General features: G+C 41.9%; 1 protein-coding gene and 1 long non-coding RNA gene across 3 annotated transcripts; one reads left to right on the top strand and one right to left on the bottom strand.

The window, feature by feature from the left end:
- Nucleotides 1–38: 38 nt before the first annotated feature.
- fam171a1 (family with sequence similarity 171 member A1) lies at nucleotides 39–21,020 on the bottom strand. 2 transcript variants are annotated; one of them, XM_079342828.1, is made up of 9 exons: nucleotides 20,908–21,020; nucleotides 14,136–14,363; nucleotides 13,260–13,352; nucleotides 10,713–10,865; nucleotides 9,981–10,157; nucleotides 5,234–5,350; nucleotides 4,946–5,060; nucleotides 4,310–4,427; nucleotides 39–3,997 (listed from the first exon to the last, which is right to left on the bottom strand). In XM_079342828.1, the coding sequence occupies exons 1-9, from the start codon at nucleotides 21,017–21,019 to the stop codon at nucleotides 2,432–2,434; spliced, it is 2,679 nt and encodes an 892-aa protein (XP_079198954.1). In that variant the 5' UTR covers nucleotide 21,020; the 3' UTR covers nucleotides 39–2,431. The 2 variants fall into 2 exon arrangements, with proteins under 2 accessions (XP_079198954.1, XP_079198955.1); XM_079342829.1 differs by lacking the exon at nucleotides 14,136–14,363.
- On the top strand, nucleotides 5,366–9,600 carry LOC306823365. Its single transcript, XR_013778988.1, has 3 exons — nucleotides 5,366–6,855; nucleotides 8,760–8,865; nucleotides 9,398–9,600. It is a non-coding gene; the product is annotated as an uncharacterized lncRNA (long non-coding RNA).
- Nucleotides 21,021–21,126: the final 106 nt, after the last annotated feature.

Consider the following 21,126-nt stretch of genomic DNA (forward strand, 5'->3'; position numbering starts at 1 on the left):
TCTTCACCTACACAAATGCAGACACAGACACACAAAAGTTCCAGTTTGGCTGTTTATTTAGAATAATAGGCTTCAAATATAATGCAAGCAACCAAGTCAAACACTCGCAGTACTGCATCTCCACCCTAAAACTTGAGGTTGCTGTGCGATGGCAACAGAGAAGAGGCTATTCACAATACCAACTCACACACATTTTAACCAGGTAGAGTTAAAGAAATGTACACATTTTGTATTTATGAATGCTACAACTATATGAACCTTGAGTTGGTAAATGTCAATAATTTCTGAGTATGAAAACACAAACTGACGGCCAGCAGCATTGCAGACGAACACTGCCACCATGCAGGTGCACATAAATACAGAGACATTCACCATCCAAAAACACAATAAGAAGAAAATACACTTAAGTAACCTGCAATTTACCTGCGCATACAAATCACACTGAGCCTTATCGATCCCATAACACACTGAAATATTAATAAAACATTCAGTGCTTTTAAAAAATCTAATTGCTGCGTTGTTGATTACTGTTGATGATCTTTATTGATGCAGCGGCTGGTAGACATTTTCTGGGTTGGTCTACAGTGAAGCTTGTGTCACGCAAGTGCTGAGAAGTTAACTGCATGTTTTCTTTCACAAGTGGAAGAGAAAGGGAGAGCTGAGGTAGAGGAGGGAAGCTGAAGGCAAGAGAAGGCGAGAAATAAATAAGGTTATCTCTTCTACAAATGTGTATCAGAGTCAGGTTGTTAAAAGGCACTTGGAACATCAGAACAAAAATTGAAACAAATCATGCAAAACTTGTTTGGTTTCAGAAAAAAAAAAGAATGCAGTTAACATAAGGCTGTTGAAGAAGAAGAAAGCCCTTAACATACATGAAGAAATAATATAGCCTATATTAGGGTAAAATACTTTATGTTGGCAATAAAACCAAAGTGAGTAAAATAAAACAATAAAAGGCATCTCGAGCAGCCGTATAAAAGTGATGCATAGCCTTTAGAGCACAAATATGCCAGTCAGTGGTTCAACAAATACAAAACACTTCATATTCATACACCTCACAATATTTTGGGTTGAACTAGTTCGTAGTGGCATTACATCCTTACCCACCAGCAAGGCGGTTGTGTCACATTATATGATTATGTTGCAGTGCGGATAGTGGTTTAATTAAACATAGCCTTCCAAAGGGGCGAGCTTCAATTCTAGCAACATATTCAAAACCTTTCAAATAACAGGATTTACATGTTTATGCCAGGGCTGTTTCATTCTTATGATGCTTCATTTCCTTTGAAAAGAGTGGAATCACTTGCCGTATTTGCACAGACGCTACACAATCCTAAAAAAACAGTTGGCGTGCATCCGTAAGGGTTATGATCTCATTTAAGGAATCATAGTGTTACAGTCAGTGGAGTGAGGCCAATATGGCTCGAGAGAAAGGCTTCCTACAGTATTTTGTCAGTGAGAGAAACTCATCATCTGTTTCTACCACAGTTCCTTTGTTTAGAAGGCTATTTATAAAAAAAAAAGGCATGTGACTGCTGTGCATAAAATATCTTGTTTCTTGCCTCTCTAATGCAGAGTGTTCATCCAGACCGAAGAGCTGTCCAAATACAAAGATGGTGACAACCAGTGGTCATTAAAAAAAAGGAGCCCTGGAAGTTCACTCAGAAGCCAAATGGTACTCTTCCGTTCTTCACTCGAAGGGATCCCAGTGCCGAAATATTCTCTCAGTGCTATGATACAAAAAACAAAGATCTGTATCAGTATCCTTCATTTCATGGTCTGGGCAAAGAATCGAGGTTCAGGACGGCTTTACATTTTCTCAACTCTATCTCAAACAGTGTTGACAACTTTAACTATTCCTCCTGTTTAGCCACAATAAGATTAAACAGCAAGAGATCATGGAAAGTAATTCCAAGCCTGTGATCGTTTGTTTTTAAATCAATATAAAGTTTGGCTGATAATTATATCTGTGTGAAGTTCGAAAAAAGAATCCTATAGTCCTGTGAGGGGGAAGTTATTCTCTCTGTAAACAAGTTAACAACAAAGAGGAGAAAGTTATTCACATGACTCATCGATGTAAGTCAGATGAGTGTGAGGTCACTGTGAGTCAGGGATCTTCAAAGTCTTTGTTGTGCATATTTAGAGAAAGAGAACGGTCTCAGTTATTTAGATTTAAATTGATTGTGTAATATTGGGATTAATGAAGTACTTTACATAAGTTAAACCTGCCTTAATCTAGGCTAAGAGGCTTGTAGACTTAATCAGGAGGACTTAATGTCATTTTTAACAGCAACAATTTTCAATGATATTCCCTTTAAGAAAGGCAAAGGAGGAACATTTAAAGTGATCAAAAGCACTTTCAAAGTACACAGACACGCGAGTATAAAAGTGAGAAACACTGTAAATCTGTCCTGGGGTTTTCTTCTGTGGATCATTTCATGTTGAAGGCCAGCAGGGGTCTCTCCTCTCGTTTCTGCCATGGACTCTTCTTCTCTTCCTCTCCATCCTCTTGAGCACCATCAGGAGAGACTGAGAGCAGCGCACCGTCCGTCCTGAAAGTCTCTCCCTCTGGTGTCGGAAGGGGAGGGGGAGAATCAGGGGACGAGGAGGAAAGTGAGGGGGGCTCCTCTCGTATTTGTACCCCCTCTACTCCCTTTCGGTCTGTTTCTTCCTGCCCCTGATCCTCTCTCTGCCCCTCGGTTTGGTTTGAAAACGTGGGTCCAGTTTGACTGTCCTGAGGGCTGCACTTAGGCGTCTCCTCCTCGCTGCCTCCCCCATCCAGATCATCCACATACACCAGCTGAGTGTACGACATGGCCGGAGTCGTGCCCTTCGAACTTTCCTTCTCAACTTCTCTCTCCTCCTGCTCTACATCTCTCGCCCTGCGAACCAACCTGGGCTCATTCAGGTCCACGCCAGAGTCCAGACTGGCATCGTTTCCATTGCCTCGCCTTCTGCCACTGCTGTTAGCTTGCTGAACTCCTCCACCCGCGGTGTTGCTGTGGCATCCCGCCCGCTGGAGGTCGATGTAGGAGTGACGAATGTGGGCGTTGGAGCGACCATCAAGTGAAACAAACCAGGCTCGCGGGTGAGGCAGGGGCTTCCCTCCCCTGAGCTCCATCAGAGTCTTTTCAGCTAACAAGGTGTCCTCAATGTTTATTTCCATCAGACCAGTTTCCCCGAGTGCTGCAGGAATAGACATGGACTCCGACAGACCCCGACCCTCTCCATCACCCTGCTTGGTGGGAACAGGGGTGCAGTTTGTTGGCGTTTTCCCGAGGGGCTGCTCGGAATGTGAGGCATTGAGCTCAGCCTGGATGGTCTCGAGGTCGCTCTGCTGGTCAGTCTGCAGCAGTAGGGCCTGACCGGACAGAGGGTGCTCCCCAGGCAGCCGCATGTAGTGTGCTGGGATCACCAGGGTGGGGCGCACCCTCGGGTAGCCCTCGCCTCCACTCAGGAGGTCCACAGAGGCACAGCAGAGTAGCTGGCCCGGTCTGGAGAGCAGTGGGGGGCTGGGACGCTCCAGGTGGTCAACAGAGCGGGACAGAAGGTAGTCAGGAGCTCTGCACTCACATACCTCCCCTCGGCTCGGGGAGTGAGGAGGAGAGGAGGGGGAGATGCAATCAACATGCCCGACACTGCTCAGTTGGTTCGCCGACAACGGACCTTGATTGGCTGACAACAGTGGTTCTGAAACTGGGTTGCTGGACGAGCAGACGGAGGTGTATGATTGACGGTAGCCTCTGTCTGTTCCGGATGAAAGTGCAGACTTTAACTGGAACGTCTCCACAGACTGCCGGTAGTCTCTGCTGCGAGGAGTCAGGTTGCCAAGAGAAGAGCCATGGTGGCTGTTGTTGCCGAGAGACGAGCGGCTGTGTTTGCTGTGATGGATTATGCTGTGTTGACGATGATTGTCTTGGTGCTCATATGAAAAAGGCTTCAGCATCGGCGTGGTCATGTCGGGCTCAGTCGCAGTGGAGACAACTTCCAGCTGCACCTAAAGATAACAAAAATAGAGCTGTAACAAACTTTTTAACCAGTCCATTTTTTAATCACGATATAATGCAAAAAGAAAACAGAGCAGAGTTTTAAGTATTATTATTTAGTATTTCTATTAATCACCAGAATGAATGATTCAGTTACCACATACCACCTTTATTAAGCATTATGGGGTTTTAAGTCATGACAAACGACCTCCGAGTTCGACATGCAACCAAGGGGTTAAACCAAGCAGTCTTTGCTCTAAAGGCAGATACTCTCTGTGAATTATTTCCCAGTAATTCAAAGGTTTTCCGTGAGTCAGACAGACCTCGTTGCTGATGAGGTTCAGCTGCGACATGGAAGTGGATTGGTCCCTCTTACTGCTGTCCACACCAGAAGAAAGCGTGAGCTTTCTGTGAGACCCTCTCGGCTTCAAACAACGACGCCTGCACAACACAACACAGAGACGTGACAGTTACTGTTCAATCTGCAGAATCTCTTTGACTTTACATTATTCTATGCTACACATTTATGATGACATAAACAAGCAGGAGAGAACAGAGTTCCCAAAAACCTTATATCTTCAGTCGAGCACTGGTACCCAATTACAATGTGTCACTCACAACAGAAGAATGGATGAATGGTAAAGTAAACAGAAGACAATCAGAGCCCTTAAAACATTTATTGTGTTGATATTACAACTGTATGTTTGTTAGAAGTTCAGTATTTGCACGCTAAATGTTGAAAACAGGGAAGATTATTTTTAAGTTAACATGACATTTAATGCTAATGGGTGCAAAATGGGCTCAACCCCCCCCCCCAAATGCATTACATTCATTACCATATAATAAGACCCTTGCACTGATTTGATGTTCTAAGAATTGATGTCTTTGTGTTCTTATTTTATGTGACAAATCTGGCAACCTTTAAGATCAAAAATGTGAATGTGGAAAATGTCACACACCTGCAGTAGTACATCAGAAGGCAGAGCAGGCAGAGAAGGATGAGGGCCATTCCTCCAAGTATAGCTAACAGAAACACAGTGTGGTACGTGCTGATGTCCTTTGCAAACACTGGACCTATTGAGCAGACAAGAAGTGGAGAAAGAAACAGAAAATTAGACATACTCACTGATCTTTTTGTGGTTTACAGATAAATGTAAAATAGTTACTCTGCATCCGTCTCCATCACTGTCTACATCAAGTATGTGCACAGATGCATGAGTGTTGTGTCCCTAAAATTGATGTCTCACCTGAGTGTAAGGGCGACATGGCAGCCACCCAATATCCCAGCTGTGGAGCAATGTAGGTCAGACTGAGCTGGCTGCCCTCCCTCTGCACATGACCCCAACTGCTCTTTATCCAAGCACCTGCAAATCCACACACACAAACACAGTCAGAGATGAACAATCCATTTCCAAACGTTATCTTACATTGGAGTCATCTTTACAGAGTGTAGAGGTGAAGAATGCTCCCTCGTGCCTCTTTTGAACCGTGTAGACACAGCAGCGCTTCATTTAGCTGCTACTTTTTGATCGAACATTTTTTATGAAAATTACTTTATCAATTGGACAGAAATGTGCCAACTTAAAAACACTTACCAAAATATGACAATATGATGGGGAGCCATTTGAGACCATATGACCTGAAACTGTGTTTTTTTGTAATTTGTGTCAGAACTTAAAAGTTGTATAAAATGAACTGCTCAGAAACATTTGACTTGCCTAACCTGGATCTACATGAAGGAAGGGAGGGAGGAAGACAGGAGGGATGGATTCACATATTAAAAACTACATTTAAGTTGATGCCTATATGGTCATCTTTCTATCATGATAACTCGAGAGCAGAAGTGAAAGGTCACTGCCAGGTCTGGTGGAGGTCACTGAACTCTGTAACACACCCTTCTACATGCAAAGTCTGTCAATTAATGCAACTCCTCAGACACCACACAATCAGTTTATGACTATTCCCATGTACAAATGTTATTACAGAGTCAAATATATAGATATATAAACCTTTTAAGGTAATGGAAGGATTTAAAATAATTACAGTTCCCTTTGATGATAGCTGGTAAAAATCTGTGTTTTGGAAGTACTTAAACCAGCCACAGGGAGGCAGTGTGTTCAGTCGAATATCACTGACAGCCTGTGAACATTTACACAATAGCACTCCAGTGTTGCCAGAACCAAAAAAGAAAACACAGCAAAGCCAACAGCCCTGATTGATTGTTTGACGGTAAATGTTCTCCAAGAGGAAACATCCAGTGAGAGCTACTTTATTTCTGTGTTTGTTTACAGTTAAATGACATTAAGGGGTCAAGAAGCCTCAAAAGATCTTTATGGGAGAGGAAGCAGGAAGGAAAGAAGGAGAGGATATTCGACGAGGAAAGACAAATAAAAGAGCTTGAAAAATGTAAGGAGGGGAAATAAGAGAGAATATGAAGAAGGAATGGAAGGAGAGATAAGACAAACTGCACCAGAGACCGAGGCCGAGGGGAAGGAGAGATGCTCTGTGACTCAGCACACACACACACACACACACACATACACACACAAACACACACACACACACACAAACACACACACAAACAGTCCTTCTCAGATCCCCACTAGTTCTACAGAGGAGTGCTCTCAGTGCGACTGACCTGTTTAATACTGACATTTAATGACTGTGTGTCCGGGCCTCTGCTTCAGCACAATGCATTTTAAAGTCAATAATGTTCAGTCAATGCAGTTCGGACATTAACTTCTACTTCTTGTCCCATTCATGCAAAGTCAACACAGCTGAGCATTGGGACTTTTTTTTTTTTTTTGTCTTTCACAGATAGTCATATGGCCACTTTTATCAGCATCAACAAACTCCTCTCAGGATGAAGGTGCGTCTATTTACAATCTGTCTGGATATGACATCATTTTCCCCCCTGCTCCATTAACATGCAACAAAACACGAGGGGGTTGTCAGTTAATCAAGAAAAACCGGTTTCTGTGTTTGTGTATTCGTGGTCCATGTGTGCACTGGTTTAAACCAATAGAGAGCTTTTATCTGCTCCAAGAATGTCTCAAAGAAAGGCACCTGGCAGGCTTCATAGTTCTTTCTTTGTTTCTGTTTCTGATACTCAGATTGACAAAAACATGAACACACCACAAATTCTAACACGCATACTCACATTAAGAAGAAACTCAATCAGGAGCTAGGCCCTTCTGTTGTGTTATTTATTTGTGGGTTGCTAAGGAACAGGACATGTAGCCCGGGGAAGGGTCCTGGGAAGGCTCCTGTTGTGGAAATACTTGCTGCTGAAGGCTGTGTGAAAGCTTTCGAGTGTCTGTTCGTTCAGCCTTTATCAAAGCCCTTTTGATGGTCTTTGGATTGTCATGCTTTAAACTGAGCCTCAAGATCCCTAAAATGATCACAAGAGCAACACACTTGTGGAGAGATTACAAAGACTGATAACCTATATGCATGGTAGGAATATTTCATGGGTAGACCGAGAATGCTAGTTGCTAATGCTAGTTTTGTTAGGACATGTTTAATGCATAACTTGTGACAAGTGGCCTATTATTCTTAATGTTTACATATTCTGCCACAAACCGTGTGGACTGCTGAGATTTCGCTGTAGAGGACTGGGTCACTACTGTTGTTCTTCTAATAGAGTTATATGCAATATTAAAAATGTCATATGGCAGGACAAGTGGATTTGAAATAAAATATTCAGCAAGGTTGTACGGTAATCAAAATCACGCACTCCTTCCCTACACAGGGAGCTCTCTGTAGTGGGCTAAACAGTGCACTCATTCAGCACAGTAAAAAACATTTTGGACACTTCTCGTTTACTTGGCAACCAATTAACGCTTACATTTGAGAAGCTGTGACCAGTAATACATTTTAAAAGCGTTTTTTTGGTTAAAAAAAAATAAAAAATTTAGAAGTTATTGCACATAAAAGAAGTTTGTAGGAAACCCCCCAAAGTATCCTTGGACTCTGCAGTGTCCTTTAGGAGCGTTTCTGCCTTCTTCGAGTCCTTTTTTTTTTTTTTAATTCACCACTTTAAGATCAATTTCAGCTACGTTTTAAACCAGCTGCTCTTTCTAGTTAAAAGTCAGAAAATTGTAAATATACACGACCTGCCCCAAGCAACAACACATACTGGAGCAATTAGCAGACAAAGATGGATATTTAAGAGTCAGCAGAGACAAAAAAAGAAAAAGAAAAGTGAGTATAACAAAACCATATCTCACTCATGCCTGTTTCTTGTTGAGTTCTACTTTTGTAAACAAATGCTTCAGAGAGCTCAGCTCACCTGAAAGCAATCAACTAAATATGTCAGCTCTACATCAAACCACTCAGTCAACTCAGTATACCGTCATAGACTGAGCACTGGCACAGCACAAAGAGAATGTGGAGACATAGTCGATGTGGAAATGTGAAACTCATGTACACAGAAGGATGTTCAGTAGTGGAGACACGTCTGACTCGACTGATGATCTACTCACTGTCTCTGTGGAACTTGGTGTGTCAGTGTGCCGCACATCTGACAACACAGATGTAAGGCCTGCTTCACACTGCCTGCGTGTTGGCTGCGTCACGGCTCACGCGTCCTGACTTTTACAAAGGCTGCATGTCCTTGCTGTCAGTTTTACCTCTTAAGTCTATAAACTATTTAATTCTATTCAATTTATAAATACTTTACAGATTTGTTCTTTACAGAATGGGTAGAGAGACATGTTCTCAACTCTAAATCCTAATCAATAAAGGTGAATAAAGTAAACTTCATTCTATCAGGCTGTTTTCCAGACGAGACGTCTGCTGCTCTTCAGCTGAGACAACTGAAGAGCAGAGAGAGAGAGAAAGGAAGACAAAAAGGAGGGAACGGGGAGAGAAAAAGAAGGTGAGTTCTCACATTAATCACATGATAGACTTACAGTCATTTATGACAATGTTTGTTTCTTCCTTTTTTGCCACATCCAGCTGGATTCAGGCGTCTTTAAAAAGTTTCAGGGGTTAGTCGTATCAGAAAACGATTTTATTATTATTCAGGGTACTTACTTTACATACAAGTATGTAAGTCAAGGCTTTGTTTAATTTCTAATGAAGTTTGGTGGCGATCCAGTAAGTCGCTGTGAGCCACCTTATTCATCAGAAGACTGTCCTGGAACAACTTCAGAATAAAAGCTTTGTGATGAACAAAGGTCATTTGTCCACAGAAGTGCCAGACCGGCACTTTTCTTTGGAAAATCAAAAACTGATTCAGAAAGTTTTCATGCCTGTTGCATGTTTTACTGATGTATATATTATGGCTGAAAAGCGTGTGGGGCTTGTGGTGACAATAGGGAGCGGTTCTATTTTTTATGTTTTTGGAGTGTGAGACATGCAGGGCCTAAGTGTGTGTGTGTGTGTGTGTGTGTGTGTTCATTAAACAGAGACAAGCCCATGAGACATGTTGCTCTCACCAGCAGTCTGAAAGCTCTGATTTGTTAATATGCACGCCAAAATAAAAATGGAGCCCTCATGCAGCCAACACGCAGCCTGTCTGAAACCAGGGTGAATGTGCAGGGCCAGAGAGGCAGGAACGGTCTCAACAGCTTTGCTGCAGGAATAAGACTCATCCTGTTCTCATTCAGTTTGACATCATCCACAATCCACCTTTGTAGCAGTAGTTCTGTTTGATTGGCAGCTTCATGTGGTGCCAGATTACAGTCATTTTTATGACCTTGTGAATAAATAAATTCAACACTATGGGACTCAGTTACTCAAATGTTGGACTGGCAGCACTGATTTAAATATGCTCAACGTTTGGTTTATTGCGCGTATATTGGACACATCATAATCTTTCATCAAATGGAAATAACTCTCATTTATAGAAGTAAATATATTAAAGCAGAGTCATTTTTGATAAATTGATCTGAGGTTATTTTTTAAAGCTCTATTTGAAAGACACAAAGACAAAATGTGAAAACGGCTTAAAAATGTCAGAAAATCTTTTGTGTTTCTGCTTGTACATACCCAATCGGGGGTCAAATCTCCAAGCTGGGATGTGATCATTTTCTTTTAGGCCACTGTCATCTGGCAGGGGAACGGAGACGGTGATTGGCTCGTTCACCTGCAGCTCCACTCCGTCGCTGGCTAATAGGTGAACAGAAATGGCTGCCACAGGAGTCAACTCGAACCTCTTCTCTGTCCCTGTGTGAGAAGCAAGGAAGTGTTCAAGAGAAAAGAAAGGGACTTGTTGTAAAGTGCACAGGAGGGGGAGCAGTGAAAGGAGCAGACGGGGGGGCATAAAAAAAAAAAAAGAGTAGATAAAAGGAGAGTTGTCAGGGGAAAGACGGACAGGAAAGAAAACAAGGGAAGGACAGGAAAGAAGGAAACAGGGTGGAGAGTGAAAAATCGGAGAGATTGTGTTTTGAATGTGTCGAGTGTGTCTGTGTTGCCTGGAGGGAGAAGGTATGAGCTGAAGGGGGGGGGGGCTTTTGAGGGGTATTCAAGCTGAAGGAGGAGGACACAAAGACACACCAATTCATACAACGTACAAGATGAGAAAGGCTGCGGGCAAAGTGAGAACACACACACACACACACATATTGTGGTTCAGGAGGTCAATACAGAGGCCTGTACAGGGTAGGGTCTCCCTGGTGTTTCTTCTTTTTCCACCCCCTCCTCCCAGCAGCCCTCTCCTCTCCTCCATCATCTCCTCGGCCTTTGTTTGTTTTCTAGTGTTACGATCGGTTCGAAGCTCACCTGTGCTGTTGAGGAGCTGCAGGTGGGGAAAGTGCTGAATGTGCAGGGGGGAGCTGGTCACGGTGAGCAGAGCGGTGAGGTTTGCGTAGGATGTGTTTGAAGGAAGACTCAGAGCTCGGCGCTGGAAATGCACACTGGGCTGACGCCTAAAGCCTGCAGGAGGAGAAGAGAGAGGCTGTCAGAAACAACGGTCAGGTTTCATTTAATCCAAGGTGTTAAGTGAGCAATATTTCAATCTTATTGTGGTCTAACTTTTTTTCTGCCATTTTTCACTTCATGCTTTAGATAATTGCTGAGTTATGTATGACATAAAAGGAGAGGGGGATGAAACATGAGCCATGACATGAGCCTGATTAAAATAGGATTGTATAGGAACTGGTTTTCCTCTTACACCCTTTTTCCATGAGGAGTACAACGTCTTCAACATAACTGTTAAACATAAAATCATGTTCAGTCATTATCACACAATAATCCTCATCACTCTTTTCCTGTAAGCAGGTTTTCAAAGAAAACGGAGCCGAGAAAGCTGAGAAAACTATAAGTTGAGTCTGCTTCCCACACTCGGGTTATTTCAGGATGTTTAAGCAGGCATTTTCTACTCCTAATGCTTTCATAAACATTAATCCATCAAACCAGGCCTAATGGAGGGAACTCCAGATCGATGCTGAGAGGATAATGCCTCAGTCACTCGCCTTTAATCGTTGCCAGCGTAAAGCCTCTTTCTGATATTTTGCTGTGAAATGAATCGTTTCCTTTTCATTTCTCTCCATCCTGTCTCTGTCTGCCATTAACACGTTACAGTAAAGAGCGGTAAACATTCAGAAACACTGCATGAAGCTCAACTCAGCAAGGTGATGTCATTGCGGTCTGACTGTGAGTGCACATTCCTGAGCAGTGAGACTCACGTCCAGCTGTGTACGACTGTTCAAACTGTGTTAGTGTTTCAGGTTGCACTCTGCACAAGTTTTTGACTCTGCAATTTGTGCATCTTTTTTTTTTTTTTTAACTTCTTAGTCCATGTTTGAGGCTTTTTAAGGGTTTGACAGGCAGGTGAGAGTGTTTCGTCCTTCTGTGGTTTTTTTTCGTGTGGGAGGAAATGGCCCAGTATTTTGTTCTTTTTGTGTTCCCTTCCCCTTCCATGCGTTTCCTTCTCGTCTCTTTTCCCTCCACTTTTCCTAACCTCATCTGTTCCTCCTTCTGTTGGACATTGCACTGCCCATCCCCCGCCCTAATCTGTCCAACTGCTCCACCCACCGACACACTCTCCAGCTCATACTGTATCATCATCCTCCTCCTTCTCTTTTTATTCTCTTTCCTCGTGCCACATGCCAAGGTTCATCACTCCCCTGGGCGTCCAAGTTCCCAACATTGTGATGAATAAAGTGCCGGACAGAGGGCATAAACTCTCCCCGGCTCAGACACGTGCTGTGGGCAGTGTGTGTTCTCAAGATGTTAATGGTGTCTGTCTATTTGTGTGTGTGCTGTCTGAAGTTTTTTTTTTTTTTTTTTGTCAGACAACACAGCTGACATGTTAAATTACTCCCCTGTCTGTCATGTACACACAAAAGGCCAGGCAGACAAAAGAGACTCTATTGATTCTGCCTGAAAGGAGAGAGGAAGCCTTATCTAATATAATTAAACAAATCTTAACAAAGAAAAAGTGGCTAACAAAGACAGACACAGTGTGTGTGTGTGTGTGTGTGTGTGTGTGTGTGTGTGTGTGTGTGTGTGTGTGTGTGTGTGTGAGGACTTATCAACATGTCTTCATCCACATCTTACTCAACAGTAGGTAATTTCATTTATATGCAGGATAAATTATTTTTATTTTATGAACCAATAAAAATATAAAGTCAGTTTATACTTTAATTAATTAGAATGTCATTAAATTCGGAATGAATTATAATAGATGGAAATTGAATCATGTATATATAAAGACATTAAAACATATTTTATTTTTAAAATCAACAGCATAATATATATATATATATATATATATATTTATATATATATATATATATATTTTTTTTTTTTTTGTCTAACTATCCTTTCTTCGAGTCATCAGTTAAAGAAACATTTGCATTTAGGGAAAACATAACGTCTAGTTAAAAACTGATCCGGACATTTCATTCAAAATGAACAATAGAAGCTCTCCAGGCCTGCAGACCTTCAGGATTTGAGCACTTTGATGATGAGGACTGGACAAGATCAAAAACACTTTTCTTTAGTATTTGATTGTGTTGTGTTTGAATGTGCATCATGTATGTATTTGTAGCCTTTAGTCTGTCTATGCATTTGATTTAGCATTTACTTGCGTGTTTTCCGTTTTTGTTTTTGACTTTTGGATTCATTGTTGAATTGTGGCCCGTTTTTATCCTAATGAAACTCTTTTTTTGCAGGATATTTGCACATTATGGCCCCAGAATAAAACCAACAAACGAGTCAGCATTCATAAATTGCAAATTCCCCTGGTCAAAGTCAATATGTACTTTAAGATGCTTTTTAATTAGTTTGGTTTCACAATCTCTGCAACACTCGGGCTGTGTTTACCTTGTAGGCCAGAAACAATCTCCACAACGTCGTCATACACCATCAGAGTAGCAGCTCTTTCTGGTAGCAGGTCCAAGCTGATGGAGGAAAACACTGCAACACAAAGACAAACAAGTGTACACATTAACAGACAATAAATTCACAACCAGTTGAGAAACAAACTGCATTCTGCTTAGCCACTTTACTGATCTCAGTCAGACATAACAAGTCATTAAACCATCTTCATACATTTTTAATATTCCTGCTTTCATCCCGTCTGCTGTGCAGGACACGAGCCTGACCCAGCACACTGCACTCCTTTCCTCTTCCTTACTTCCTTTCACTCCTCCATTGTTCAGAGCTGGTAAGCGTGATAATCCAATTGGCCGCTGTTGGGCTGGCTCACAATAAATATCCCACAGTCCACACATACACACTGTCTGTGTGTGTGTGTGTGTGTGTGTGTGTGTGTGTGTGTGTGTGTGTGTGTGTGTGTGTGTGTGTGTGTGTGTGTGTGTGTGTGTGTGTGTGTGATGGTGAAAGGGAAGCTTAAGCAGCCCCCTTGCTGGGTTTTGGCATCTATTGTAATAAATTAGTAATGAAGCACTCCACTTATGAGCTCACACACCTGACACACACATTCACACTCACACAGTTTCTGTTTTACAACAAATACATTAAACTGTCAGACATGAGCACCAATAAACTCCAAGCCAACACTCCAAATCTAAATGTGGCTTTTCTAAAAGAATGTCCCTCTTGAATTTGACTGAAGATTTATCTGTCCTCCATTCCAATTCCCTCACACACACACACACACACACACACACACACACACACACACACACACACAACACACACACACAACACACACACATAACACACACACACACCTACCAGGTAATCTGGAGGGACTCCAGGGCACAGAGTTTGGCACATATCCCTGTTTGTTTGCGGTGACGACCAACGGTGTCCCAAGGCGATAGGGGAAGCGCAGGTAGGTGTTGCCTTCAGCTGTTGATGTTTCCGTGGTTACGGGCGTGTGGTTGGCAAAGAGCTGTATGGTGGCCCCTCCCAGGGGCTGCTGGGTGCTGGCATCGCTCAGGTGAACCTTCAGAGTCACCTCTGTGAAGAAACGAGAGGCTTTACTGAGCCGGGTGTAAAATCGCAGTGTTGGTCTAAGAGGCACAACTGAACTATAAAAGGTCGCGACTCAGAGACATGAAACAGACTGCTGTTATAATTATAGTTGTGTAAAATACAGCCATCTGTTTAAATGGGTTTGGTTTTTGGTGCCAGACCCTCTACCACTAACCCACAGAGACAGATTTCCACATCACAACCAATCACAAAGAGACTGCTGTCTGTCCACTTCCTGGATACCATCCAGCAGCACTTCCTCTCCAAAACAATGGAGCGTGTCCTGCTCTCAAAGAAGCTTTGGAGTAGAGAGGAAAACGAGTGAGCACATAAACACCTTTTTCTAATGGAGGAGGATGAATGTGAGACATTTACACAGAGAGCCTGTGGACTGACGAGAGGCTCAAACAACGAGTGCACGAGACGGAGAGTGAAAAACAGATCAAGTCTTGGTCACGTGCTTTGTCATTCTAACGTTGTTTTTGAGGTATGTCCGGCGTACAGAAGTCACGCTGAAGTGAACAACTGTGATGTTAGGACAAGTAATGCAGTGGTGTAAATATGCCATTCAGGTGACTTAACTCGTTTGTTTTCATGTCTCTTTGTGCACAACTGAACTTTTCTCTTCTAGGTTTTTAACACATTCACATTCTCAAGTTTTTCACTGTTTGCCAACATATTAAAAGCAGTTTGTGGTATGTAAGAGTGTGTGTCTATGTGTGTTAGATGATGTATATTCCCCATACCGATATCCGAAATCCAACATTTGCTTTTGAAATGTCGATGGGTTTTGTCTGTTTACTGCTCTGCAGAGAGGCTCATTCTCACTGAACCACAAACAAACAAACAAACAAAAGTCCATTTAGGCAAAAAACCAAAAAGTGGTTCTAAACACTACAATTTAACATCCATGCAAACCCAGGTTCTCCCTCCATCTTTGCACACATGACAATATAAAGTGTTTGATCATTGGCTGCTTGCTGACCTGCAGTGACCCTCCACTGAAGGCTGAAAAGGTTTCTCCCTCCTTCACCTAAACACACCCACCTCCCCCATACTCACTGCAATCGACATTTTTGTCGTAACTCTTTCTTGTAACCCCACCCTCCGTGACCAACACGCTAACACATACTTTCATACCCCTGGCTAGACAAATCCCCCTCCCCCCACTCAGGGACCCTCCGCTCCGCGAGGAGCCACTCTAACAGTAAGAGTTCAGACTGAGTGCAGCCTCCACCTTAAAAAAAACCCCAGCTCAGCAACAAATGATACCTTTACACGGGTGGAAGTTAAGTGGTGTTTTGTATGCAGCCAGATTTGGCAGACTAACGTGTTAATCTCCAACCAAACACATCATTACCCAGAGAGGTCGGGTGTGAAGCTCTGCTCTGTGGCTGCTTTCTCAACCTTCCATTCATTCCTCCTTGCTGTTACATTTGCACAGCAGAGGATCAGGGAGAAAAAAAAGACTGGAGGTTGGATTTCCCCCTCAGAAACTCCCTATCCTATAAAGATTTGGTGTGTGTGTGTGTGTGCGTGTGTGTGTGTTGACCTTGCTTCCCATCCCACTCCTCCTGATATGGTGTAAGGGGTACCAGCTGTGCTCACTTTAAAAAAAAAAAGTCCCCTGGGAGACCCCTGACTGACAAATGCAACAGTCCCCTCCCAATCCTCATCCAATAAATCAGCTCTGCAGTGACATCATTGTTAAACAAGCTGGGAGTCTCATCTTTGCTCTGACACCGAGAGAAAAAGATGTTCACCCTGAAGAATGACAACAACAACAACAAAAAACACTTGAGTGTGTTGCTGTACCAATGCATCCATTCATTGTCTTCACTGCTAAATGTTGTGTATTGACCATATGGAGGCTAGAGGCATCAAAGAGTTACCAACGCTGCCATCTCAGACCAAGTATACCAGGCAGCAGCAGCCAAAGCAGCAGGGTGACTGTCAGTGTGTGTGTGTGTGTGTGTGTGTGTGTGTGTGTGTGTGTGTGTGTGTGTGTGTTGAGGGGGGGAGCATAGAGGAGAAGAGTGAATAACTGAGAATACTTTTAGACCACAGCAGCTTGAATAAATGTGTGTTTGGGGTCTCAATCAGAAGTTACAGGGAGGTAAAGTATTTCTGCACCATAAAGCTAAGGTGTGATAAACTGGAAATGCCTGGTATGACTGGCCGTCACTGGATGTGTTGGGGGGGGGGGGGGTTGGTGTTCTTCCAGACAGTGGAGAGGGAACCAGATGCTTTCTGCACACAAGGCTGAGTGGAAAGTTTGCTTCTAATCAACTTTCAGTAAAAGGCAGCGATCACAGCTAATCAAAATCTTTTTAACAAGTTCCCGGAAAATACTTTGCTCTACAATTACCATTCAGCTTTTTTTTTTTTTTAAACTCACACAATAACAGGAGGTTAGTCTTAAGAGAGGTGATCCATTAAAAGGTTGTGCATAGGTTGAGAGCAGATTAAAAGTGGGTTTGACACGGTTAGCTTGAAGTCAATTAATCCAGCAGGCCTGGAGAAAGAGATGAATCATCTAAACCATACAAATGCTTTTCAATAGAAGAAAACTCAGAGTCTATATACCATGTAATAGGGGTGTCTCCTGAGGTGAGAGCTGACATAACAAAACAACAAAACAGAAGCAGTGGACGCAGCAACAGAGTCCACTATACGAGTAGTTTAAGGGACTCACACGATCAACAAAACAGTGGAGAACAAACTGATGAACAGGAAACAGAATGCAGCCGTTTAATGGGGCACACACAGAGATCACGTTCTCTCTACGCATCGTGCAGCAGTCACAGTACAGAAACATCACTCGCCCCCTCCCATTGGCTCCAGGTGAATTCTCCGCAGAATATCCTGCTGCGTTCTCACATCAGACTAAAAAAGAATACTAATCTTCTGCTGTTTGTGTTCACATCTGCTGCCCTGTCCGACAAATAACAGGAGCGTTCTGCTCATCAGTTTTACTGAGAAACTGACTGAAAACAAATTTATCATCAACATCATACCTAATGTCTCTCAGGTTCACGGATTAATTCATGGTCTGTTTGTGTTTCCATTTACTTCTTAAGAATGAATTGCTTGTTTAATGAAGGGGACGGAGTACTGCACAACATGTATTTAAACCACATCAATCATCAAGCATGAGCAGACGAGCAAATAATCATGTGACAGTTTAAAAAGTTAAGAGTGAAACAGAGAGTTTAAAAACAAAAGGTGAAACACTAAGAACATTGTTCAATAATGTTTTAAATCTCATGATAAGTGTGCAGCAAAATAAGTAAAGCAGATATGTAAGTAAGTCTAAGAGAAATGTACCGAGACATGACGTTTTAACTTGAGGCTCCAACAGCATGTGTTTTATGTTTTTGCATGTGATAACTTTTGTAACCACGGCAAACGAACGCATTGAACCACTGAAGACACTCGCTTGTTGTTAAGATGAATAACACACATCTGACTTTGGGGTTTATTGATCTTGAGAGAGGGATCTTGTTATGGTATCAAAGAGACATGACGTATGAATCACAAGGGGACAGCATGTAGAAACACACAGAGACAAATCAAAGCAAAAACACAAGTTCCTGTCAGTCGAACTGAAGCTCTGCCATTCTAACCAAAGGCTGTCTGTTTAGTTGATCAGCACGCTCGTTTCCTTCATGAAGATTGCAATCTGGATTAGATAGTGATGGTCAATCCCATTTACACAGCAGGGGACAAAGCAATGAGATTACATCATCAGCTCTTCGACTCTCCAGTCGTACTAACAAAAGGACTTTCTCTCCACACGAATTCATTAAATATCACAATTAACAGATGCACCTCCTGACTGCTTCTTCTTCTCCCTCTCATTCTAAACGGAGACAGAGACTGCAAGTTTTAATGATGGATGCAATGGATAAACATGAAATAGTTCTTAGTTTTGGAGCTGGGATTGGGGGGGGTGGAGTATCCAAATCAAACAAAAACATGAAAAGCTTCGAGTGCTATGTGTGCGTCAAACTCCTGACCTCAATCAGGTGCAACCAACTCCATCAGTGAGTTAACTTGTGCATCCAGTGTTGTCGTTTGTTTATCAAATCAAGCCTTTTTGAAACTCAGGTTTAACCATGAATATATTTAGAAAGGTCCAAAGAAGTTACATGTTTGTAGGAGTGAGACTTTATATCTGACAAAGTGGTAAACTTGGGGAGGAACTGCAGGAATTTGTAGATAACGTCATACATGAAGTTTATATTTTCATATTGAGGTGGTAAAATCAAAATGAAGATGTGTCCATTTCTTCAAAAATGTTTGAAACTCTTGTTCATGTCTTACTTTGTTTGAATGTATGGACCTTTTTCTTTTAATAGCATGTCATAAAACTAGCAGTGAAAAGGCCGTCTATGAAAATGCGATGTGTTAAACTGTATGGTTTCAGAATTTAAATCTCAGGCCAACTTGTTCTCAGTATTCCAGTCAGACCTGGGCGATAGGATGAACGTCTGTAAGCCCGCCTACCCATCTCCTCGAAACATGATTGGCTGTTCAACTTCTTTTTCCTTTTTCTTTTTAACGTTGGGAGCCAACTAGCGTTTAATGCACATTAGCAACCCCTGTTTCCCAGTGGTTGGGCGGTGTAATTACAAGGTCAATTTTATCAAACTTTTATCAAACATTTTCCATTATCTATTTTTATTTAATATCTATTTTAAGAAAAAATATTGTCATAATTTCTTTAAGTTGATTGGTTGGGGGGGGGGGGGGGGGGGGGGGTATTATTAGTGCGTCTACTACTCTACTTTTCTCCCCACAGTTGAATGCTGTCACCAATCATAGCAGGCACTCGTGACATAAGTCAACCTTTGCTAGCTGGTGACAACATGATTTGACTGGTTGGCTACTTCCTGGCAGGCCTGTCCAGCTTCAGCGAATGTTTGTCTGCTGGAGATGCAATGCCATGCCTATTATGGGCAGCAGTAATGTGAGTGAGATCTATATCTGCAGGGAGATTGTTTGTCTGGCTCCACTCATCCCTGGTGTCTGCTGGACAGAGCAGGAGAAGTCCTCAGTATCGACCTGAACATACACTCACAAACACTCCTCCCCTCCTCCCTCTGGGACCAGTGAAGGTCAATCTAAGGCAAAGTGAATACCAGAGAGAAAGAGAGAGAGAGACTGAGGTAGACTTCAAAGAGCTTGTTATGAATTTAGCCATGTGCACAACACAGAAGGGAATCTTCTGATTTGAACCTTGACTGATTTACAGAAATATTGACTTTGTTTCCACTCATACCTCTGTTGTGGAGACTGTGATAGTGAGAGACCAGGCAGAAATGAATAGCAAAAGAAAGTGTGTTGGTGCATGAGTTGGATCAAACAGATACAGCTAAGCTGGAGGAGAAGTAGTAGCAGCAGCAGAGATTAGTGAATATGACAGGGAAGCTTTAAAGTGTGTGACTGAAAGAGATTCCAAAGCATGATTTTAATGCTGGCTTTCAAACTTTGCATGATGATAGGATACTCCATACAAGAAGGGGAAATACTTTCTTTATTTTTGAATATGGCTGCCAGTGTTTGTTATGTCTAATGTTATACGTAGGGAAACAAGCAAAACACATACCGGTAATAACTTTTCTGTTAAAAGACAAATGAGAAATATTTAATCTCTTTGATTAAATAGTATTCATGCACATTTTGTTGGCAGTGCTTCATGTTGGAGATAGTAGATAATGATTACTTTTTAACTGGCATGTTTGAGGCTCTTTTTTTACTTATACTGTTTTTAATAACTTAAAAAAGGAACATTTGATTGATAAATTATTCTAATATTTTTGTTACAATTATCTGAAGTCAAGAAGACAAAATTAATAATTACAAAATGATGAAGTCTGACAGGGTAATGAAGTCAAATTTAAACCAAAAGTTGCAGGACTAAACTATTTCACTTCATAAGCTTTTAAATACTTGCTGACATTAACAACACATACAATCTATCTATCTATCTATCTATTAATTAACTTGGCTGTGAAAAATCGGGAATTTTCTACTTTTTGTGTTTTGATTTTACTTTTTTTTTAGGTCTCACATGCAAACTGATAAATTTGATTGAAACAATAATTACTGCAATTTTTTGGTACAAAAGTCAACTAAAGTTAGAGCTTACTGCTTGTACTAAAGTCCTATTTGGGGGCTCTGTAAATGGTTTTTAATTTCCTTTAGAGACAGAGAAAAGGGACACTACAATCTGCCAAATCACAGCAGCATTAAGAGGGCATGTTTTCAGACAATAACACGATAAATTGATCTAACGGAAATGTAACTACATGCGGTTAAAATACAGATGATTATAAATATTACCCAATGACACAAAAACAAATAATTGAAGTTTAGTGCTCCCTTTGACACAGGCTAACTTGCTAACGCTAGCTAACTTTAGGTCACATCAGGCTAGCAGCAAAATTAGCCACAACGATAGCCACTAAAAATAGCCGCTTTTTCTGCACAAAGACAAATAAAATAGGGTTGAAAGTGCTTTTACCTTGCGTAGCTGTGTCCTCCGGCAGTGTCTTTGCGATAGCTTTAGAGAAAAGGTATCCCAAAAGGCAGCATATAATTGCAGAGGTTCCTGTCCTGTCCACAGCCCGCATCATTGCAGATGTTTGTACCAACGGTTAAAAGAAAAGAAAATAAAGAAGCTAAATAAAACTAAAATCTTTCGTTTAGTTAAACTGACTGGGAGCCAACATCAGAGCACATA

The sequence above is a fragment of the Symphodus melops genome (assembly GCF_947650265.1).
Source record: "Symphodus melops genome assembly, chromosome: 5".
Taxonomy (NCBI): Eukaryota; Metazoa; Chordata; class Actinopteri; order Labriformes; family Labridae; genus Symphodus; species Symphodus melops.